Below are 24,871 nucleotides of genomic sequence, written 5' to 3' on the forward strand. Positions count from 1 at the left end.
GGCCTTGGCAACATCATTGCTGCTGCTGGGACTACTGGCATTGGCTGGGCACTTTGGCGTGTTTTATTTATTCATACTAAACCATTTTCTGGTGTCCTTCCTCATTGTACTGTGTTTCACGGTGAACTTAAAGCTATAACCAACCAAGCTGGGGAAAGAGCTTCGATACACACACACACCCTACACCCAACAACCAGAGCTGTCCGTGGTGCTGAAACCACAGTGAAGCAAAAGTCACATGTATTTTAGCCATTTTTTTTTCTTTTTGCTATTTTTCTTCTATCACTATACATAGAGCGAAGGGGGGTAAAGAGGGGGCAAAAGATGGGGCTAAGCTCCTCTAATACCCTTCGTGGCCTTGGGCCTGATACACACTGTAGCAGAAGTACTTTTCTCACTGATGTGTAGTGTTTATAAGCCATCAGATTTTCCCATATGGTGTCAGCTGTCCTTTTAATATCACTGGGCATAGTGGTTTGCAAAGATAAACTAGAAATGAATGATTTTTTCATAAATGTAATGAAATACAATTTAATTAACATATTCAATTACCTGGATTTACCAGAAAACAGATGCTTAGTGGTCAATTAATCCATTCTTGAAAATTGACAAGGTATTTTGACATGAGTCTGTATCACAATATGTATTTGATAATGGAATTATACAAATTACCTTCATGTGTGTTACCATAGAGACACAGGAGTCAGAGGTTTGAATCAGATATTAACAAATTTGAATGACATTATCACTGTAATACGATGCTAAATATGTTCACAGATTTCTATAAAGCGTAAACCTTAGCTTTGGTTTGCTATTAGCATCTCACAGCAGGAATTTAACACATTTAAAGCATATATCCAGAAAATAAGGGCACATTTAATTGTAGGCACTTGACCCAGTTTTTAGCTCCATTCCTTATATTTGACTCTATTCTATACTAAAGCTATACACCACTAAAATCTACCGTAGGCTTAGTAATGTACGTTATGATAGTCCATGTCATCCACAAATACTATTAAGTGCACAAATGTCTGCCAAAGTTGTCTTTGGGCAGCCATGGTTCGAGGGAGAAAAGGTCCACCATCTGAAGCAGAAAGGAGTTTTTCCATTACCGACCAAACCCGTCTACTGAAAAGTCTTTTCATCCCCTGATGCGTTTCATCTCATCATTCTGTATGATGGCTGACCGACACTAATAGCAGTGTTGTACAGTGTGAGGGGCTTGTGGTTGGCCACAGGATATGGGCTGCTGCTCTATAGGCGGCCTAATGGACAGGAGCAGTGGTAGGTTATGGTCAGGGTGCTCTGTCTTTTTTGTGACTTCGCAGTCATCACACTACCCCTCCCATTCCTATTACATACTCATCTTTCTCCTCCCTCCTCTTTTCCTCACTATATCTTTCTGTCTTTAACCCAAGCTGCCCCCTCTTTGGCCCACAGCTATGTCCGTTTCTAATTTCTTCGCTCTTGTTTTATTCATTCTTTCATTTTCTCAGCCATCTATTCTGCCTGACCCTGACTGTCTATCCGGACTCTCTCTCTCTCTCTCTCTGCTACTCTCTTTGCATTTTTACAGGCTCTCTGCCGCTCCACCCCACCTCCAAACCCACCCCATCCCCATTTCACCCAAACTGCTCTTTTTCACGGACGCTGCAGTTGTGTTGTGTTCCGCCTTCAGGAGACGTGAATATCTGCAGCTCTGCATGTTTGAAAAACCTCTGGTGGGCGAGAGATTCTCATCACTGCAGTAATGTGTGTGAGTGTTTTTGTGTGTGTGCGCTGCTCAACCTTCATGACTGTGTATGAGCATACACATGGATTTCTTCATTTATGGGTATATATATATATTTGTGCACATCTGCGTGTGTGTATGTGGCTGGTTTGTGCAGAGTAATCCTGATTATACTCACCTCCCAGTGTCCCATTTTAGGAGAAAGGGAGGCGAGGGATGGGGGAGGGAGAGGGTGAGAGAGGGAGAAAAGGGAGGAGAGATGTTCTGCCACCATGGCAAACACCCTTCATATGAACAACAGAGTCAGATCAGTGATTCCCCCCAGGCGTCTGCTGCATTGGCAGGCTGGCGGCTCAAGCAGAATTTTGCTCCGGAAACAACTGAGAGTATCAACTCAGCCTGCGAGAGGATTACACACCTTGAGTGGAGAACTGGCTCTTTCATCAAATATACCCCCTCATCTTCACTCCTTCCTTTTTTTATTCTTGTCCTCACAGTCTATTCTTCACGTATGTTTGTATATAATATGCCTTGTGTGGGATTATCATGTTTCGTGAGATCAGCTGCTGGATCTGCGAGGATAGGCAACGCAGGGCTCAGGACGGTGGGGACTTTTGGGCTTTTAGTGGGATTGATCTGTGATGCAAAGTCTGATTCTGCATTGTATTGTGATCTATTATCATAAAGGTCCATTAGCATTTAAAGTGCTCCCCTCCAGCCCTCCTGCAGTCTATAGGAGTCAAAGCATTACAGCCTCTGAAGACTGCTGAGCGCCGGCAGATTAATCCTGAATCAGGCTCCTCGAGATCGCCTTTTATTCAGGCCTCTTTCATGCACATGGCCATTCGGCACTGAAATGAACTGAGAGATGAATAGGCAACCTGTTTCTTAACCAGGACAAATGATGATTTTCTGTGCCGAGGGGAAGTGTGAGGGAGTGCATCTGTGTTTGTGAGAGGGCATTTCAAAGAGAGACAGAGAAAGAAAACAAGGATTTGTGTTTGTGTGTTTGCATCATATGCATTATGCCATTAACTGCAGCATGCGTATATAAACAAAGTGTGTGTGTGTGTGTGTGTCTTTTATGTGCCAGGATGTGTGCTCGTATGTGTGTTTGTGCGTGCACACAGACGCACGACTTGCATATTTACCCAGATCTGTTGGCTCCACCGACTGGTTTTGGGCATCAAGCCTGATTGCCCTTCTGCAAACATAACCAGGCCAAAATGTTCGCTCTCAACCTCTTAATTCACACAAATACACACAAACACAAAGCTGCAGGGAACAATGCTGAGTGGTCCTTGCCAATGTTGCCCCAAACGCTGTTGACACACAAACACACACACACACTTTGTTTATATACGCATGCTGCATTTTTCCATAGGCTGTCTTATCAATTTAACCAGGAGATGAAAAATAAGCGGTGCTCTTCCGCAGCAGTGTTTGTTTTTGATAAATGATTCATTTGGTGAAAAGTGTGATCAAGGCCATGCCCGCAGTATCTATTTCAAGCAGCGGCTGACTCATCCATGTGCCTCACTGAATACCTGTAGCCCCATATTCTACTCTCCAGTGAACTGTACTTCACTGGTCAGAACCACTATCTGCAGTATATCTATCTATCTATCTATCTATCCATCTATCCATCTATCCATCTATCCATCTATCCATCTATCTATCTATCCCTATATATCTATCTTTCTATATCTTTATCCATATCTTAATCTATATCTACATCTATGTCTCTTTATCTATCTCTATATCGAATCAATATCTATATGTATATCCATCTCTCTTTATCTATATCTATCTCTATCTCTTTATATCTATCTCCATATCTAATCTATATCCATATGTCTCTCTATATCTATTTCTCCATCTATCTATATCTAGCTACATCTCCTTCTTTCTCCTACCTCTCTCTAATGATTTCGTTCAAGGTCCACCTACACTATATTTGCAGCATTGATAAAGACCTGACTGGAATACAGATTCAGACCTCCTACCAACACACACACACACAAACACACACACACACACACACACACATGTATGAACACGCCCCGAGCAGCAATGCAGTGACGTGCTGTAATTAACAGCCAGGGAGTCCGTGTAGTGGTAGCCAGCGGAGTGATAAAAAGACCATCTGAACCCTCTCAGGAGAGAGGCGGGGTTGTAGGAGGGCAGGAGGGAGCAGATGTAGGCAGGGCATATACCGCACCCCGGGGGAGCTCACCTCCTGACCTGCATATCAATCCCCCCCCCTCGCCTTCCTTTCTCCTCCTCCCTGTTCCATCAATGGGCCTACCACGTGCCTCCATTCAAGTGGAGCATTAGCATTGATCAGTCTGGGATGGTGTGAGAGGGAAGGAAGTTGGGGGAGGTGATGATGGTCCCCTCCCTCAACTCAGGTCTCTGTCGACAGATGTATGCATGTTACAAGGCCTGAACGTCACCTGAGCTCCAAACGTGGTGTTGAAAATAAACATCCTCCCCAGGCTCTTCTCTGAGCTTTGACTCTTTCCCTCTTCCTGGAAATACTCCTCTCCTTCCTCCCCCTCAGCCATGCCATTAGGAGCAGCTTGACATTCCTATCTGACAGGGGTCTCTCCAAAGCTGATGACTGTGTAAAGAGAGAAAGAGAGCGATAGATCCTATCTCCACTCAGCCTCTCATCCCCATCGCAGAGTGTGCAGAGACAGATGGTGCATGTCTGTCATGTGGTTAGGTAGCAGGGGGCTCGGAGGAGAGGAGCGGAGGAGCGGAGGAGCGGAGGGAAAACACACAGACAGTTGACGTGGCCACGGTCTGCATCTCGCACTGCGTTTGGCTCCGGGTTTGTCGGCGATGCTTGGCTCTTTTAGCGGGCTCTGTTGTGCTCGACCGTCCAGAGGCTCCCGTGGGCTTGATTTTTTTAACCAAGTAAATTGCCATCTTGGTAATTGCCTCACTGCTGTAGGAAACTGTGAATATAAAATTATAGGTCCAGGTATGGGGGAGGTGTCTGTGTGTATGTAGAGAGAGAGAGAGAGAGAGAGAGAGAGAGAGAGAGAGAGAGAGAGAGAGAGAGAGAGAGAGAGAGAGAGAGAGAGAGAGAGAGGAGCAGGAAGCAGGAAGGCTGATGGATGCTTGATTACGTGTCTGGCCATCTGGACTGTTGTCACTGAGATGCTTAATCCCATTCACCAGAGAAAGTGAGTGTGTGTGTGTGTGTGTGTTTGTGTGTTTGTGTGTGTCTGTGTGTGTGAAAGAGAGAGCCAATGCTTTTCAGGATGCACACACCTTCATTTTCTTCCTGGATATGTGTGGACGTGTCTCCTTACATTGTTCCACACATTGCACGAAATCTGTGAAAATGCTAATAGGAGCACAGCTATAGAAACAAATATGTACAAGCACAGGCAACACACACACACACAAACATACACTCTCATCCGCTGCCCCCCCACCGTCATCAGACATATCCAGACGGGGGCCGACACATCGCAGATCGGCCTCTCTAATCGGTGGTACATTTTAACAATTACTGCTAACAAGTCCTTATTACCCCCAGTGCCCTGCCCCTCCTCTTGATCCTAGCTTCTAATTGCTGCTGCTGTTTCTGAGGAGCTCTCTGCATAGTTATTAGACAGGAATCATTACCAGTACATAACACACCATGGAAGAAAACCCACAGTTCACTGCCACTGTCACCAAACACCTGTGTTTCTAGGTTAGGGACGTACACTCTGTGTGTGTGTCTGTGTGTGTGTGTGTGTGTGTGTGTGTGTGTGTGTGTGCGCACTTCTGTGTTTATACATGTTTGTGCATGTGTGGGTTCTTAAGTTAACTCCTGCTGATTGGGCGGTATGTTTACACTGCTGTAGAGGCACCCTGTCACACATGCACTAAAACCTAACTCTGTTTCTGCCTGCCTTCTATATCACCTAATGACTAGCTATAAAAAGAAAAAAAAGGGCATGCTGACGATATAGGAACTCTGATGTCCTTGCCTGTATCTCTACTTTCAAGGGCCCGCAGACTTTAAAGTGGGAGAACAGTGACTCTCACATCACTGTTTTTAAGTGAGTCTATGTCTGTTTTTTATGTTTCACCTCAGAGGAATGGCAGGCATGATTCAGTGCATGGTCGGGGGGTCTCTGGCTCGGTCCTATAACTGCCTCAATAATCCATCATTGTCCTGACGAGTGCAGTGCCCGTTCTCCACCTGCCTGTTTAGAATGGGCTGTTAGCCTCCTCTCTGAAACTGTAAAAGTGACCCGGCAGTAAAGACTGGCTGAGTGACACAGAACCCTGAAGCTGCGCCACCTCCTTGCATCCTCCTGAATACATATACCAGTTGTGAAGCTGATAAGATGAACGATTCTCAAAATACGTGAGCCACAAACAGATTGACAGAGGTTTCTGTGATGGTAGAAGTTAGTACGGCAAACGTACACAGTTAGATTTTCAACGGCAGAGTGGCGTTGTCCCTGTAGTTCATTCAGTCGTGGTCGCTACTCATCATGGGAAGCGAAAACACATTTTCCTGTAGGTTATCCGAGGACGTAGAAGGAGTCATTGTTGTGAAAAATAAGTCTGGAGGAACTGAATAATAACAAAAGATACAGCATCTCTTATACGGTTTCACACTCAGTATCATACAGGAAGATCACCTTTTTCATTGTGTTTTCATTTCAGTGGTTCTTTGCTCTGGTGAATTACAGCCTTGGCAATAGGAGGGGGATAGTTGTCGCCCAGCTTAAAAAATATGAACAAATATCTCCCAATCCTAAACCAACATGTTGGCTTTTACCCAGGGAATGATCTTCGTGACTTTCTCCATCCTGTTTACACCAAGTAATAGATCAACCTATAGTCTCAACAGTTTAAAATGTGGTTTCATTACAGCTCTTTTGGTAGAAATAGGGAGTTTTGCAATGCACAGGGTTGTGTCCTACAAATGCCCTGTAAGCTTTCCAAGTTTGATTATATGTAAAATTCATATATGGCTCCACCACACAATACAACACACAAAAGAGTGCTTATATAAATTGTATTTGACTTTCGCCACCACATGTTCAGCACTGTCCGCAGACTGCCTGTTACTGCCTGCGCCGCAGCTCTACACAGACAGCAAGGCGCTGTTTGCCTGTGTATTTAAAGTTTATTAGTATTGAGCGTATCGAGTGTCCAAACCGCACCAAATTCGACACTGCACTTCCTTGAGCCTTTTCCAAAACAAATTCCAAGTGTGAAGCTGATAAGATGAAGGGTTCTGGAGAAATGTGAGCCAAAGACAGATGGACAGACAGACAGAAATTCCTGCGATTGGTACATGGATGGATTTGCTGCCAGTTTGAGCAATTTCTTTCATTATCTATATATTGTCTTTTCAGAGGACCTGCTGCCATTCGGCTTCCCCAGTATAGACATGGGTCCCCAGCTGAAGGTGGTGGAGCGGACGAGGACGGCCACCATGCTGTGCGCTGCCAGCGGCATCCCCGACCCCGAGATCTCCTGGTTCAAAGACTTCCTGCCCGTCGACCACAGCACCAGCCGGGGTCGCATCAAACAGCTTCGATCAGGTGAGACGGATGACGACTGTCAGTAAGACCGTTCAATTTGCCAATAAGTAAATAAAGCGGCGCAGCTAAAGCTTAGCGGTGCTATCAGGTGAAATCTCTGTTGCTCTAAATTCAGCGATTAGAACGTTTTAATTAGGGCCGAGGCATTACATGCTCCTCTCTGAGTTTATTTACATCCTTAGGGGGTGTAAAACCTCTTTAAAGCCAATTTCATAAAAGGATAATTGTGCCGTCCTTAAGCCGAGAGAGAAAAAAAGATGCTGTTTTTATTAACATTTGGGAGGAAAGATTATTAAAAAAGATGACACTTTAAAGGCACAAATCTCTCCACGGTTGATCATAAATATCATAATACATGGTCTCACGTAGGCCTATTAAAAGTGATTTTAGAAAGTTCACACAATTATAAAGTAAATCCACTTTGAAATAGCTATTTAATATAATAATCAATCAACTTCAAAGCAACTACGGTTCTCTTCTCTCTGATCTGAAAATCAATAGAAACAGAGATGAAGTTTCTCCACATTAGGCATTTCACTGATGCTCCTCTTATCTTGTGACCCGCCCAGCCTGAAATTGTGTGAAATGAGCTCGGCGTCTTAAAAAGTGAGGGTAAGATGACTGTGCCAGACGAAGTGTAGGGGGAGGGAAGAGAGAAGGGACATATCGAGGGATGAATACAGAACAATCACATCTCGCGCTGAAGACAGTTTATTCAGTTTTGTTTATGCTCTTGTGAATAGATGATACAGTGTCTCACGGAGTAGGCAGACACGTATTTTCTCAGACATTCTCTCTCAGCCGTCCTCGGGGGAGGAACGAAAGTGATGGTGAGGCGAAACCATTTTGTTGTTGCTTCATCCATATTCTCTGTGCTCCACCATCCCGCCAGCTCTGATATCTCCCTGCTGTCGGCCAATATCCTTCACTGATCACACAGTGCCCTCTGTCAACCTTCGCTCTGTGTCTCCATGCAGCGTTAGCCATTAGGCTGTTTAAACACATTTATGATTTGCACACGTTCAATTTGGAAGGACCGAGCCCTGCCCCTTAGTTACGGTTGCAGCGCCTGTCAAGCTTTCCATTCAGCCATGACATATGTGCAGTTTACAGTGGAAATGGCGGCACGTGGAGTTAGTTGTTGGTCATTTCTAAGAGAACAGGTCTCTGATTTTGCACCGAGGTAAAGAGAAACAACTTCTCCTCCTCAGCCAGCCTTCAGTTGCCAGATGAAACAACAGCTGTAACTAACAGATTCCAACAACAGCTACAACTCGCTGGCTAATTAATGTGAACACTGTCTTCAGCTGACTCAGAACAACTGAAAGGATTTTTAAGTATGCAGCAGATGGTTATATACCATATATTATGCAAAGCTACGTGTCCCACACAACACGTCAAGCACAGATGACATGGAAATAAATGAGCTGCATTGTTTTGTATTGCAAGATGGGCGCTACAAGATATTAGTATTAAAGTGCCTGACAAGAATAAACCGTTAAATTCTTGTATGATGGAACATATTTATAAGAGAAAAGGGTTTTAGGATGAAGACGAACCGATAGATTTAGCAAACATTGTTTCAGGTGACATATTTGTGCAGATGAAAGACCAGAGAGACGCAGAGTTGAACAAAACGGCTCTTAAGAAAGTACTTGTCCCTGTGCCCGGGCAAAGGAAAATCATATGAATGCTTGTAGATTTTTACCAAATCAAAAAGTCTCTCTTCAAAAAATTCTGCCATTTGCAGAAATCTCTTCCTTGTGTGCTATGGTCGCCTTGCTTGACCAATTGGCTCCACTGCCACCCATGATTTACATTGGTTAATCAGCAGTGATTTCTGCTGTGTTTTTTCCGTTTCGTCCGTTTAGCTTTTTGAAAATGTGCACAAATAGGGAAGAAATGAACGCAGAGTACGGACAGGCCAGATCCTGTCCGTCCAGATTTCCCTTAATTAAAACTACAAACTATTCTACAATTTGAAAATGTCAGGCCTTCCAGATCCACATTAGCTTTTCTTCTCCCTCTGCAGAAACCAGCTTTAGATCCCACATTAATTCCTAGTATTATTTCCTATAACCAACTTGTGCATAAAAATGGAAAGTAAGGATAGTGATAGATAGAATACTTAATGTGTAATTGTTTCTGTGTAAAATACTTGACAGTGGTCGTAGGTGAAATCTGGAGCAGGAAAAGTTAAAACAGTGGATAAATGCACACAAAAGGAAAGATCGACCTGCATATTCTAAGTTTTAAATCTCTTCTGTCCATGATCCGAGACATAATAGAAGGAGCAGTGTCTGGATATCGCAGAATCATAATTACGATTGTTTTCCTGATATTTTCTCGCTGATAATTCATTAAAAAGGATTTGTTGCCTTGGAGCTATAGATTAAGAGCTTCTGTCAGATCTCTCCATTCATGTTGAATAATATTTTTATATATTACTATTTTCTCTCTTTGTAAATATATTTTCATTGATTCACAGCATAGCAGATACTTATTTTTGCAGCCCTAAAATTATAAATTATATGGTAATCTGTCATAGTAAGTTTAACATGCTCTGCTTTTTAGGCTGTCACACACACGTGACACTGATTCACTGGTGCAGTATTTTTGTCCACATATCACGTCAATGAAACAGTAGCAAGACAAATGGCTCAGTGAGGTTCAGGCCAGGGTTTAATAGGATTTCAAATCACCAAAAGCGTCACAAAGCTCAACAACAAAATGCAGTATATAATGAACCAAACGTTGCAGTGAAATGACTTGGAGAAAATCAATTACAAGGGAGCTCGGCACAAAATAGCGGCAAGATGTGTTATGGATGAAACACTCCGTTAAGATCTGTTTAATGGGGGCACCTTCCAAGCAAAGCCTGTGATGTAGTGGGCAGCGTCCAGCTCTCGTTGGATCCCAGCCAGCGATCTGTTTGGGGCAACACACTGTTTTCTCTCCGTCTCTCTTTTCTTTCTCTGTTGGGTCTTTGAAATATTTTTATGGCCCGTTGGGTTCAGGATGAAAAATGATATTGAGAATGACTGCGCTCAAATCCCACAAAAGATGACTCTTAGCCATTTCACAGCCCATAATAATCCATCATCTGCAGTGTCTTCCCCGCTGCAGGTGACTGTCCAAACGATGGCCATCGGCGGTCGTGAACTCCGCGTGTATACACACCTACATAAAAGCTGCGCACACACGCCATCGGTTTCTTGACAGTAGAAACATATGGTGCAGTATAGAGCTGAACTTTCCCTGACATCTTTATACCTCCACCAAGGCACCCATCTATTTTTCCAGGCCATCTGCTGCAGCAGTTTAGATGTACGTGAGGAGAACCATGACAAGCGATCTGTCTATCTCTGACATTTGGGACTGAGATCTGCAGAGTTTACCTAAGCACTTAACGGCCTTCGTAGACCTACACTCTAACAGATGGCGTGCAATATGGACCGCGAGGTTGACTACTGGGTAATGGATGGACCTGTCGTGGCTAAGAACTGCGATGTGATCAAAGGTTGTGTTAAAGGTAACGCTGGCCGCTAAAAGTCACTTTTATCTAAAAACAAAAGACGGGAATGATTAAAACATAAAGACATTATTTGGTTTCTCTAAATCAACTGTGGACACCGGTGATATTTTGACTAACTACACAAATACAGAAGAGCTCACTTTACAGGCCGCTCCTCATGATTGTTAGGGTTTATGATTGTTATCTGTTATCTCTGTCTGCCACCGTTTTTGTCTTTGTGTTAGACAGCAGGTCAGCTCAAAAACTTATTCCAGTGAAATTTGGTGATAAAATGAGGTCACTCGGCAAAAAAGATCCAGGTTTTTGTTTTTCAGAGGGATTTTTTAAAATGGTGAGACGGACTAATCCTTCTACAGATCATGTTTTTAGACTGACTGATAAATCTGCACAGACTCAATGGGTGGCAACTACTAATTGTTTTCATTATCGATGAATCTTGCCATTATTGGTTTATTTTTAGAAATTTTTAGAAAAGGGTGACAACTCTTCTTCACAATTACAAGAGGCCAATGTGCGGTGTTAAATTGCCCATTTTGCCCCAAACTCACATATATTCAGCTTTGTATCTTAGAACATAATTTAACTCATCCAAGAAAATTATCCTAAATCGCGTCAGGTAGATTTTCACGTCATCAAACTCAGTCTTTTGTCAATGTTTTGGTTTAGAGACCCCTAGTGGCTGAAGCTACATATTGTACTTTGAATTACCTCAGGAGAATTCTGAAATAGATGTTTTAATTATAATCAGGTTAAAAGTTAAGCATTTTCAATCTCAGAGTTTGTCAGGATAAAAAATTAGAGACCATCTGTCTTGATTGTTGATGGTGTCGTGTCCTAATTACACCTTAATGTCTCCTCGTGGGAGATGGGGTCCAGGTGATCTGTTAGACCCGGAGGTTCAGGCTCAGCGCTCAGGATCGCTGTATCTGCTGTCATCTGATTGGTTGCGTCTCAGCCCAGCGGACGTGCACGCCATCCGCAATTTCTCAGTGGTTCAATTTACTGAAGTCGCATCTCATCCTGGGTCTTTGAGCAGCTTCCAGACTCGCTAACAAACCGCGCTGCCTCTTCTTCCCTGTTATCTTTCACTTTCCCTGCTTACCGCTTTTTATCCCGTTTCCCACACTGACGTTCATTATATTTGCTCATTGCCAGTTATCTGTCTGCCTCGTGTGTTTATGTCTGCGTGTCTTGACCTTTCACCCACTGTATATATAGAACACCTGTCTCTCTCTGTGTTCAGTGAAGACACGTTTTGCATAAGAGAAGATTTCAATTGCCGATTTCAAATTTGTGCTGATGGGTAGCCATATGAGCTGCTTCCAGCTGTCAGATGAGTTCTTGTTTGCAGAGCTGCACCTGTCCAGCCCCATCTCTCCTCAGCTCCATCTTTCTGCCGCTTCTCCTTCTGCCTCAAGGAAAGGATCGGCTTGTAGAGCAGATAATTTATTCCTGTTTATCTCCAACTCTGCCCCGTACTGCTGGGAAAACGAGAGATGGAAAAATGGAGAGAAAGAGGAGGGCACGAGCTGTTTTCCTTTCATGTAACTGCAGAAGACATAAGCAAATGGATGACAGCTTCAGCTTGCAGGGCCTCAGCTCACTACACACACACAAAACACACACACACACTTGTGCCCCAGCTCGCTGTAACAAGTCAAACCTGCCCTCCTGTGGGCCTCCAAAAGCACAGGGTTTAAACATCTGCATTCACTGATCAGCTGTTGTTTAATTTGGAGCATCACACAGACACAGACCCACAACCTGCCTGTCTCTGTGGAGCATTTTAGTGCTTAACTGGCTGCGTTCTTAAGATTTGATAAGCAAAAGCTTTATCCGCTTCAAGTAGCAGTGACTGTGACTACATTCGCTCAGGTATCTCTGCTTTCCTTGAGTAGAGGGTGTGGGGCGGGTGAATATTTTTGATGAATATGCCAATTATTCTTTAAGCAATTTAATGGCTTGGTTTTCAAAATGTCAGAAAAGCTCAGGCTGTTACTAACTAATTTATTTACATATTTCTAGTGCTGTCTCAATTTTTCAATGTACTGATGTTTTCTGACACACTTCTGATTTCCACTGTCACCTTAATACAATATACGGGTAGCTAGAACTAACTAATTGTCTAATACAACAATTCTGGAGCATTCTGCATGGTCATGCACATACATGTACATTTTACCATCACAGTAAAACTTGATGTATGCGAAAAAAAATCGGTGCGCAAACTATATCTTCTGTTTATCTTACAAACCAGATGTATGTTATCAGTCTCACAGACAACACAAAACATTCTGTGAGCGAGCCTGTTTATCTACACAGTACACATGCATGAGTGTATTTGTGTGTGTGTGTGTGTGTGTTTGTGTGTGTGTGTGTGTGTGTGTATGTGTGTTTGTGTGTAATCCACGGTTTAGTGCTTCCTCCTCAGGCTGCATGTCAGTTTTAGATGAGATATATGTGACAAGGCAGAATGGATGGAGGGAAAAAATACTGCTGGTAATTCAAAAGGCTGTTAGCAGAAAAAAGAGAAAGAAAAGGTAGTAAGAATAGCACCGTGTGAAACCAAAGAAAAGAATGAAAACCTGACAAGCGTTGTGGGTAATTATAGCATGTTTAGGGAGACACTGTTTATCACGGTGGGAGGATCAAAATCGAGGCATTAAAAGAACAAGTTTTAAAGAGTTAAAGAGCATCTGCGGGTCGTCGCTGTATGGTAAAGTTGTGTCGCTGCTGCGAGTTAACTGCCAAGATAGAAACAGGCTTTCTTCATGGAAACAGGGAGGCTGCTGTTGGAGAGGAGACACTAGCTCGTAAAGAAGAGTGCAACAAAAAGGCCCTTTAGGAGTCGTCTGAGTTTATAAAAAGACTTGATTTTTACTTCCAAACTTTTGGGAAAGAAATTCTGAATTTTGAATGTTCTCTTTTTACGAGAAGGAGGGTAGCTACACCATTTACAGTCAATGCAACTACTTTCAATGGAAAGAAGCTAAAGCCTGCTTGAAAGTCACTAAATGTTGCTAGATATAGTAATTAGCATACACTATGTCATCGTTGTGTTCCTCCTAGTGTCAGTCTTTTACAGCCCGTTATCTGTTTGCTTCTGTCTTACCCTCCGTGCTCACATATATACATTTATTAGGTTTCAAGGTTTCTAAATCAAATCAAACAAATCCTCAGCCTCTGAAGCTGATAGAAACATGAAATAAAACCATGTGAGAGCTTCAACCTTTGACTTTTATCCTAAATTTTGGTCTTTGCCTTGGAAACTTGATATGTAACATTTTATTATCATTGCCGTTTAATATGAAAACATATTCAGTTCAGTTTTTAGTCTTGATGAACATTATAGGGCAACGGTTTCGATTACAATAGAAGCCAAATGTTTAAGCTCTCGGATTTTCTTTCTGCTCCTGAGGTTGAGAAATAAAGTTTTTTTAGTGACTCTGCAGCAGCGCAGCATCAGGTCAGTGCATCCTCCTCCTCAAACGTGTCTCTCACCCTGAGCCTCGGCGAGCGGGTCAGCAGGCACATACGTCAAACTCTGTGTCTCAATCTGTGTCTCAATCTGTGTCTCAATCTTCTAAATCGTTGTCACTGTTCCTTTCGTCTAAGCAACTGCTGTACTCTGCTTCAGCGAATCACCGTGCATCCTCATCAGTCATGTGAGAAGCACATAGATGTCACACCCAGACATAAAGGACATTACATCTGGTCTCCATGAGTCAAGACGGCGGAAAGAATGCTGTTCTCATTTACATTTTATATTGTCACACAACAACCCATTAAGAAGACATGTTAACCAGCTGTCACTTTCATCAGTTGAATGGGAGCTATAGAGAGGCGTGTCCGAGAAGGGAAAAAAACAAGATTGCTTTTCTCTTCTATTGATAATATTTGGTCACTAGATTTATCACAAGGTGTTTTATTTTATTTTTGGAAAAAGGTCATTAAAGGATGCTGAAGGGTGTGAAGTTGGCAACACCATCTGTAAACGCCCACTTAATAGACACAGTTTGCACCAAGTCATTTGGAAAGAGCCACGGCCAGTTAGGAAATTAAAGCCGAGTAAATTGAATCTGAGTAACTTCAGCACTCAGTCAAAGGCATTTGCATTTGTGGGGCTGGCCTCATTACTGCAGTCCAGCCAAAAATACAAATACTGGTGGAGGCACGGGGCCATTCAGAGGGAGCCTCAGAAATAACAACGAAGCTGTTGTTGAAGCAGTAGAGAAGAGGAAAGAGCAGGGTCAGAATCAAACAGAAAAAGGAACAGAAAAAGGATTTTAGGGTGAAAAGTGATGATGCGAATTGACGTCTCAACACCTTTGTCTCTCTTTCTCTTGCAGGAGCTTTGCAGATTGAGAACAGCGAGGAAACCGACCAAGGGAAGTACGAGTGCGTGGCCACCAACTCTCAAGGTGTACGCTACTCCTCCCCCGCAAACCTATACGTGCGAGGTAGGACCTGAGCACAGGACACATGTGCACGTGCACACACATGCACAGAGACGACACACAGAAACCCCTACTGCTCACTATATTAATACAGTTATTTCTTTTTTCAGTAACTGTGCTGTTAAACAACTATTACTAACCCATCCATTGTCTACGATGTTGTTTGGTCTTTCTCACAACCACCTTTAACAAGTCCACCTTAAACCTTGGTGCGGACTCCTGCAGTAGAATCGGACTGAAAATAAATTTGGGGACACACCTCGGTTTAACTGCATGTAAACACCACTGACCTGTCTACTAAACTGGTTTCTGTACTAGAGGCAGAGTAAGAGGAAACTGGTGCAGAAAAGATGCACAGATTTCATCGGCAATTTGAACTAAATTAATGATCAGAATCAGGATATAATCAATTCTTGATTGTGTCTAAAAGAATAGAAATTTTGCGCCCACATGATCCCTGTTTATCTGGTGGCAGCCGCCGGACTGTGGGTTCTGGCTAATTGCTGAAAGACCACAACCAATGCTCAGATTTACAAGTTCTAGTTTCTCTGTTAAGTGGGATGTCAGAGAAGTTTGTATGCGATGTGTGAGGGTTGATGCGGGTGTTTGTGTGTGAGGTAAGGTTTGTGTGTGTGTGTGTGTGTGTGTGTGTGTGTGTGTGTGTGTGTGTGTGTGTGTGTGTGTGTGTGTGTGTGTGTGTGTGTGTGTGTGTGTGTGTGTGTGTGTGTGAGAGAGAGAGAGAATGTGTGTGTGTGTGTGTGTTGCGGTGGAGCGAGTGGCTTTGCGCTGGCCGTTTTTATTCTCTCTGTGTTTCCCCGTTCTCTCTCTCCCCCCTCACGTCATTGTGTTCCGCATCAACCCCCTTCCATCCCTCAGAGCTTCGAGAAGGTTGGTGTGCTCTTTCTTTTCTTTTGTTACTCCTTTGTTTCAGAAAGCTTCACTTATTGAAACAGAGAGAAACAAAAAAGAAAAAATAAAGACATTTTTTTTTGAGGACGCCGGAGTAGATTTGAGGTGAAATGATTCTGTCTCCAAAATGAAGAGAGTTGATTTCTCTAAAGCTGCTACGATGATGAAGTGTTCTGCCTACGCAGCAGAGAGCATTAACTGCATTGTGAGGCCTTGTGTGCAGAACCCTTGGTATTGCCTTCACTCCCTGATCAGTGTTTTCTGCATGGTATGATCTTGTTGTCATGGAGACCCAAGAATTGGAAGATTAAAAAGAGGCGATGTTTGCATGGAAGGAGTGAGAGAGAAAGAGAAAGGAGCACCGCTTGCATGTCTGTTGACTGACGGACTGACACGAGAGCATGGCACAGTGTGTGTTCACGCCTGTTGAAATGCTCGGATTGTGATATTATTGGATTTGCTGTCTTGTCATGTCTGGCTACCAATTATTCCCCCCCCCACCCCCCCACTCCCCCTTTGTATCATCATGTGTGACGTTGTGTCCAAGTTCCCATGTCCTCACATCTGCTCCAGTTCTGCACTTGTTGCACTGAGTGGAAACCTTGCACTGGCATTCAAACGTGTACATGGCGTTCTGCTCTGATGCTGCATGTGCTGTGCTGGCTTGTAGGAGAAGCATCAGTTATCTGGCTGAATTCATGACATCAAACTCATGATGGCGAGAAAAACAAAACACCATTCACAGTATTAAGTGCAAGTATATCTAGGAAAGTGTTATCCTTAAGTACAAATCGACTCATAAGGACCTTGGCTATTTACATTTCAGGTAGTTAATTATCATAACATTGTACTTAATCAGTGCAATTTAAAGGTAAAATTGTGTTTTTCTCAAATTCATTTCTTTGAGAACTGTAGTTATTCATCATTTTATTCATTTTAATCTAAAATTGATTTATTTAATCTAAATTAAAGATTTCCTATTCAAACCTGAGACATTGTTATTGATTAGCTTACTTATAAATATACTTGAAATTAGCTCTGCGTCAACCGGCTAGAAGAATAAAATAAAATATGTGCACATACAATATACAATTATACATTAATACATATACAGTCTAACATACTGGATCCATTTCTGCATTGATTTATTTTACTTTTGATACTTTAAAGCTATTCGATGTAACTAATGTATGATGATGTGACTCATACTTCCTTTTAAAAAATGTAAAGTTTAATTAATAAGCAATAGCTACTTGTAGCAACCTTGTGTTGTATTGTATTGGCACACTACATATTTCTATGTCACATACATCACTAAGTAAGTTCAATTATTTTTTTAATTCATGCTAATGTTAACCATTAGCATTTAGTATTGTCCCTTAGATGTCCCTGAAAGTTTAGTCCCACTTTAAGTACATTTTGTTTTCTGTTAAATGTCTTTGGTTTAGGTCTATTTTGTTAATTTTGTGATATTTTTATTGTCTCATTATTTGGGTCTCTTTAAATAGGATTTCATTAGAGTTAAGTCTGTGGAAGATTATTTTAATCCACCACACCAACAATGAGTCACCTTTTCCTCTATTGCAGTATAGGACCCAAGGTTGAGTTAGGAAGTCAGAGAGATAACAACTGGAGGAAGTTAGAACATATCTCTGTGAGAGGGCACAGTGACTTTCTTGGAGACAGATGGAGAAGACACAACAGTGGTTTGAGCCAAGGTTTAGATTTACAATATCCACAGTGTCCAATAGAGAAGCTCCACATGTGGCACCTGTGGAGATTGTGATACTTACTTTTCTAGGTACAGGTCAGATTTGGCAACACAACTGTGAACTTGTCAAATCTCTGTCCGGCTCATCAGCCTGGTCTTCCTGATGCCTCCATCATCGAGAATAAATACATACGTCATCCGTCTCTGGGGAAAGAACTTCATTCCTTCACCTTGCAAGATTTCCCTCACAATATAGCTCCTTTGCCACTGGTGAAAAACCCACTAACACCTGCTGACATCTGGCTTTTGTCTACAATGGGAATGGATTCAATCTGCATTCACTGTCAAATCAATGACTAGTCTGCACAGATGCAAGTTTTAATCGGCAGGCTTAAACATGACACCTGTGTGAACGCGCTAATTTGGTAAGACAGCGAGGTGAGAGAGTGCCTCAGCTTTAGGTGCGTAAGTGACGTCAAACTCGACACTGCGAAAAGAAAACAACAGGAAGGCAAACTCCTCTACTTAGCAGGTTTACCCACGTAAAAAAAAACTGTAGTAATTATAATCAGTTATGGTGTTAAAGAGTTTTAGGTTAATAATGCTTTCACTTTTTACTATTTCAAGATGAATCATCACGAACAACGTCTATTACGGGCTTCGCCTTTTTTCAAACCACCGAGCAGCAAATGTAGCAAGTTGCTCTGAGAGACGAAATAAAAAAGATATTCTGATGCTTGAAACTTTCGAGTGATACAAGACTACAAGTAAATCTAGATGAAATCCCAGCATGGCCGTTATCGGTCATAAAATCAGGATGTTAGCAGTGCAGCAGCAGGTTGGGCTGCACTTTGATACTGCATTGTCTGTGTACTTTGTGGTATTGTGAAGTAAAGTATAGCTGAATACTTATGGCACATTCCCAGAAATTAAAATAACACTACAGTATTTGCAGTCATATTTGCAGCAATATGCCAAATTTACTGCAATAAATAGCCTGTTTATCTTAACTTTGCCTGGCTGTTGCTATCTCTACCAAACACACCCATATGCCTCTATGACTGACATTCAAAATGAATCACATCCACTCACTTTTTAGATATCGGGGAGGATATTAATGATTCCCACTTATTACAGTGGTTTATTAAAGCTGTGTCCTTGAGACAGACAGGCTGCTGCTGTGTAAATGTCAGCTCAGTGACGGGCCTGATCGCGTCATACAGCGGTGCAGAGGCACAGCGGTAATCCTCATTCTGTGCCAAGGTTTCCCAAGTCTGTAGCCTCCAGACTCCCCGCAGAGGACGGGACTAATGATAGCTCGGCTAATAAAGATTGAAGCTCGTGGCTCTCGCGCGCCGTATAGAAAACGGAGGGGAATGGCGCGACCCGGCTCGATTAACTTTAAGCTGGAGGCTCTGTGAGCATGTGAAGGATTATCCCTTGTTATGAGCCTCACTTTATTGTGAGGTACTCGGCCACGTCTCGATGGTGGAGTCCTCGGTCTTCTGTCTCCGTTCGTGCTGTTTCCGATCACTTGACCCTCGCATTCAGGCGCCACCTTCATCCTGCTGTTGCTCATATTACCACACTAATCCATACGCTTAATTAACTGTCTGTTTTAGTTTGTTTGGTTGCATTGATAGTTCCAGTCAGTAACTAACGACTGACTCCATTGAACTGATTCTGCTGTCATGCTGCATTGCACCTGCTGTCTGTCTAATGCATGTACTGTCGCTGTCATGGATGCACTGTCTGTCTGTCTCCAGCATGCTCAGACGAGGAGATGCCTGCATAACATTGTCTGTTTCTAACAGATCTACCTGTTCTTTTGTCTCTTTGTCTCTTTCTTGTCTTCAACTTCTGTGTCCAATTCGGGGTATCTTCCGGCCCTTATTTTTTTTTTAAATTTGTTTTCCTACAAGTGTACCACATGCTTTGCACTTTTATCTGTGACATCACGGCAACTAGTCGTCTTTTTTAATTTGTTGAAATCATGCAAAAAAAATGTTAACTTCTATCCAACTGTCTCTAGATTCTTTGAGTAGGGGGGATGTGGCCCATGAAGATTCCAAGTAATGATGTTACACATTAAGGAGTGGAGGTTATGCAGCACATTTTTTATTTTATTTCATTTTATTATTTTCCTGTTTATTTCTTATGTTATTTATCGGAAGCACTACTGGATTTGCAAATCATCTATAAGCCTTTGCACTCCTTGTTTTCCTTCTTTAGCGTTTTACGGTAACTTTTTATTTTCGATCTATTTTCACCTTCAGAACATTTGTTACATGTTACACGTATAAGTTCACTTAGTTCCTGGACGATGTTTTTGCTTTCTGTCTGCCTTCCCTTTACATCCTCTCCTTTCATCCAGAGACGTTCGTCCGTTACTCTCTCCCTGTCTCTTTCCGTTTCCTGTGTTGTGACCCTGGGGTTTCCTCTTCCTTCGACATCTCTAGTCTTCTGTTCTTGTTTTCTTTTTCTTACTTTTAAGCACCTTCTTTCTGAATGGGCCTGACTCTGGTATACAGCCGTGTTTTTAAATAGATCCATGTGTTTTCTTCTTCTTCGCTCCTCTTTTCTTCCCCCTTTTCCCCCCTGCCCCCTGAAAACCCTCTTCTAATCCTCTCTTTATCTCCACTTCCCTGTCTTCCCCCCCCCCTTCCTGTCCCTGTTCCCCTTTTTTTCTCTTCTTCCTCTGCATTCTGTCTGCACCCTGATGTGTAGGAGCAACAGACTCATGTACATAAGTTTATTAACTTATAAACATGCACATATTACCTCACATATCTCTTTTTGCTCGCACTCGTTCTTTCCCGTTCTGCCTCTTTCATGCTGTCTTGGTGTTCTTTACTGTGTCCAATGCTCACTCTGTAGTTGCCACGACACCTTATTATTAGAACCCTCGATCCACTCCTGTTCACATCTCCAATTCATTTGACTACACACTGTATCAGTTATGAATCTTATGTATTGTACAGTATCTTGTTGTACAATGTGGCTGTCCTTTGCTACATTGCCTGTCATTGTCTGGAAGAGAAGTAGAGCTGCCTCTTTCTGTCTCTCTCTCTCTCTCTCTCTCTCTCTCTCTCTCTCTCTCTCTCTCTCTGTTCCTCTCTCTGTCTTTCTCTCCCTCTTTCTTTGCCTCTATCTATCCCTGCAGCGCCTCGGCTCTCGTCTCGCTTCTCTCTGTCTCCCTTTCAGTCTTCAGTTCTTCGTTCTCTTCTTTGTGTTTTCTTCCACCATTTTTATCCCTCTTGAGTCGCCCAGGCATGCAAGTGACCTATGAGTTCAGTCTCTCTCGATGCAACTCTCTCCCCACACTGTATAGTCAGCCTTGCCCCGACAGATGCAGAATTGGACTTGATTCGCTACTTTTACTTGTTCTTCTCATGGGGACACAAATAGCAGGCAGGGCCTATTGATCGGCCCCCATGATACAAACAGAAAAAAAATAAAGGGCCCATCGACTGCAGAAGCACATCACGGCACAGAAATCTCAATGAAGTAAAGTTTGTCTCTGACACTTCAGCTAAAGTTTAGTCATTGCTTAGAGCAGGAAAAATGATAACAACACAATTAAAGTCAGAAAGCTGAAGTGTCATTTGTTCTGCTTGAATGCATGAAAAGCCATAAGAAGAGAAACTGACTATAGGTGTCATGTCCTGGTTGAATCGTTACTCAAGAGTTTGTCACATATTATTTTGAGTAGGCAGCTCACTGTGATTGGTCGAGCTCCACACAAGATTTGTGTTTTTTTGTTGGACTCATCAATACCATACAGTAATTGGGACTAAACTTGAACTATCCCTTTTGTAATTTTCTGTAAAAACCCTGAAGTTCATTCTCCCCCTTCCTGTTACCTCTTCTCTCCTCTCTCTCTCTCTTTTTCTTGGTCTCACTTTCTCTCTCAATCTCTATCTTGCTCCCTCTCTCTCTCTCCCTTTCCTCTCTCTCTCTTTCTGATTCTCTCCCCCCCCCTTACTCCCTCGCCTCCTCCTTCTCTCTCTCTCTTTCTCCCTCTCTCTCTCTGCCTTCCTTCTCCTCACTCCCCTCCCCGCTTTTCTTCTCCACCACCTCCTCGCCCCTCTACCCAACCCCACCCCACCCCTCCGCCTCCTCCTCTTCTACCCCAACTCTCCTCCTTTCCCAGTGCGCCGTGTGCCCCCTCGCTTCTCAATCTTCCCCTCCAACCACGAGATCATGCCGGGCGGGAGCGTCAACATCACCTGCGTGGCCGTGGGCTCGCCCATGCCCTACGTCAAGTGGATGCTGGGAACTGAAGACCTGACCCCCGAGGATGAGATGCCAATTGGCCGGAACGTGCTAGAGCTTAACAGCGTGCGGGAGTCTGCAAACTATACCTGTGTGGCCATGAGTAGTCTGGGCACCATCGAGTCCATCGCTCAGGTCCTCGTCAAGAGTAAGAGACGCTCCAATAACATTATTAACCACTTTGGCCTCTGAGAGAAAGAACGGGACGAGGGAAATGCTGCTTATTGATAAACAGATTCAGTTGTATTGTTTTTTTTCAGTATTTCCAAATGCATGTGTTTTAGATTTTTAAATGTAACGTACCCCCAACTTTTTTATTGAATAAGATTTGAATCAACTTTAGATTAGTGTGAACATCATTGTAAATGCACACATACAGTACGAGAACCACAAAAAGCATTTAATCAGATGGCGTAAACACTAGTATGCAGAATAGTATATATAGAGTGCATAAGGATATATTAAAATAACAAAGGGTGATAGTGTGAATGGATTTTACTGTAATATTCATAAGATATTTTCAGTGCAATTAATTACAGCGACTGTATGACATGCCATTAATCTCACTATGATATAAACAGTGTGGACTGAAAGTATAATTCTCATTCATTCATCATTCACTCTCTCTATTCCTAAGCTTTGCCGAAGCCTCCCGGCACACCCATTGTCACGGAAACCACCGCCACCAGTGTGACCATCACCTGGGACTCCGGCAACCCAGACCCAGTCTCCTACTACATCATCCAGTACAGAGCCAAAGGGCCGGAAAGCAAGTACGAGACTGTGGACAGCATCACCACCACCCGCTACAGCATCGGGGGGCTGTATCCCAACACCGAGTATGAGATCAGAGTGTCTGCCTTCAACAGCATCGGCCAGGGACCCCCCTCTACGCGCGTGGATGCTCGGACAGGAGAGCAGGCCCCGGCCAGCCCTCCCCGAAACGTCCAGGCTCACATTATCTCGCAGAACACGGTGATGGTGCGCTGGGAAGAGCCGGAGGAGCCCAATGGACAGGTGGGAGGAGGACAGAAGGAGTTCTTTATCATCTGCTGTCATACACATTCCCTTGCTTTTTTTTTGTCCGTCACCATTCTTCTCTTCCTGTCAATCAAAAAAGATGTAAATTTTAATTCGGTTGCTAAACGTCTGCAGATAATTTGTGCTGGAGTGAAGCCTGTCAAGAGAAACCTGCGTCCTCTGTTTCACAAACAATTGATTAATGATGCTGAGTCCAGTCGGAGTGACAGCTTCCGTCTTGTGAATCCAAAGTTTCAGTTAATTTTACTGGATTTATTTAAATAACTTGTTCATACTTTACCCTCATGTCTGACCCATTCATAACTAGAATGTTTTACCCATAATTAAACTTGTAATTAAATGTAAATTATTGCTGTTATATTAAATTGTACAAAGTAATTTCTACACTTTTTTCCAACATTTTGTTGACCCCCCGGACAGAGTGTACATATTCCCCACATTGGATAATTTCAAATCATTTTAGAAGGACTTTATAAATATTTAATGGATGATTTCTAACACAATAATGTAGTCGTAAGCAGATGTAGGTGTTTATTTATTAATGTATTTGTCAACAACTATAACTCCTCCTGTGGACTCGCATAAGTGGAGGCAGATGGATAATGAATTTTAGCAAAGCATAGTTGTAATAATATAAAATATGTATGACTGCATAGGATGGTTTAGAATTGCAAACAAAGACAGTAAATTCAGAAACACTTGAAATGTCTTTATATTTGCTCTCAACAACACGGTAGAGTTTCAAAGGCTTTTCATTAAATGTAATGTTTATTTATGCTAAATAGGGAGACGTGAAGTAAAGTGAGGCCGAAATGTCATTTTCCTGTACTTACTATACAGACTGACAACATTTCAAAACTGCACAGGAGGTTAAAATGTTAAAGGCTTCATAAACTTCACCAGTGGGAGCTTCACTCCAGCGCGCAGGTCCGTGTCTTTTGCAGGGATCGCGTCTTGCCAACCATTTCCGTCCTGTAACTCCCTCGCCACTTCCCTCGCCCTCTAAAGAAAGAAATGGTAATTGGACTGTCCGCTCTAAGCTAAGCGCGCTCCCTCCTGAGGCCTATTTCCTTTTTCCAGCACACCTCACTGTGCAGTCGGTTCATAACAGCTACAGACTGAATTGAGAGCATATGGGGATTATAGATATTAAAGAATAATAACTGGAGAGGTGGCAGGGGTGGAGTGTAAGAGCAACGGCGTGGCGTCGGGATTACATAAGCTCTGAACTTCCCATAAACAAATCCCGTAGGATGGAGTGTTTTGATTATATCTCGTGCTCTACAATCTCAGAACACTCATCTTGTATTAGAACTGGAGCTTTTTTCAATCTTACAGTGCGTTTTCTTTTTTTTTTTTTGTCCATCAAGGTCAAATACATAACCGCCTCCGAGATGTTAGAACATCAATTTGTCACAATGACCTCTAACAAACACTGAACCAAACAATCCACACACGACCATCTGGACTAAAATATAACAGCAGTTCATAGATGACGACCTTGGCTGTGTGTGTAGTTGTGTTGAAAGGTATTATGGCTTATCGTGCGTGCAGGTCAGTGAGATTAGATGGACGATCACTTAATACAATCCAGTCGCCGATGACCTTCACGTTAGATCCCAAAGCAGAATCCAATATTCTGCT

General features: G+C 42.8%; 1 protein-coding gene across 8 annotated transcripts in view; it reads left to right on the forward strand.

Moving 5' to 3' along the window:
* Positions 1-24,871, forward strand: part of LOC117778755 (receptor-type tyrosine-protein phosphatase S-like) — a 69,146-nt gene that overhangs the window by 21,700 nt on the left and 22,575 nt on the right. For 4 of the 8 annotated variants that reach the window (XM_034614529.1, XM_034614523.1, XM_034614524.1 and 1 more), the window contains exons 5-10: positions 7,111-7,299; positions 15,184-15,294; positions 16,168-16,179; positions 20,639-20,653; positions 22,065-22,334; positions 22,824-23,203. In XM_034614529.1, the coding sequence (XP_034470420.1) occupies positions 7,111-7,299; positions 15,184-15,294; positions 16,168-16,179; positions 20,639-20,653; positions 22,065-22,334; positions 22,824-23,203 (977 nt within the window). The remainder of the gene's footprint in view (positions 1-7,110; positions 7,300-15,183; positions 15,295-16,167; positions 16,180-20,638; positions 20,654-22,064; positions 22,335-22,823; positions 23,204-24,871) is intronic. The other 4 variants (XM_034614527.1, XM_034614528.1, XM_034614530.1 and 1 more) reach the window with 2 other exon arrangements.

This window comes from Hippoglossus hippoglossus, chromosome 17, assembly GCF_009819705.1.
Source record: "Hippoglossus hippoglossus isolate fHipHip1 chromosome 17, fHipHip1.pri, whole genome shotgun sequence".
In the NCBI taxonomy this organism is placed as follows: Eukaryota; Metazoa; Chordata; class Actinopteri; order Pleuronectiformes; family Pleuronectidae; genus Hippoglossus; species Hippoglossus hippoglossus.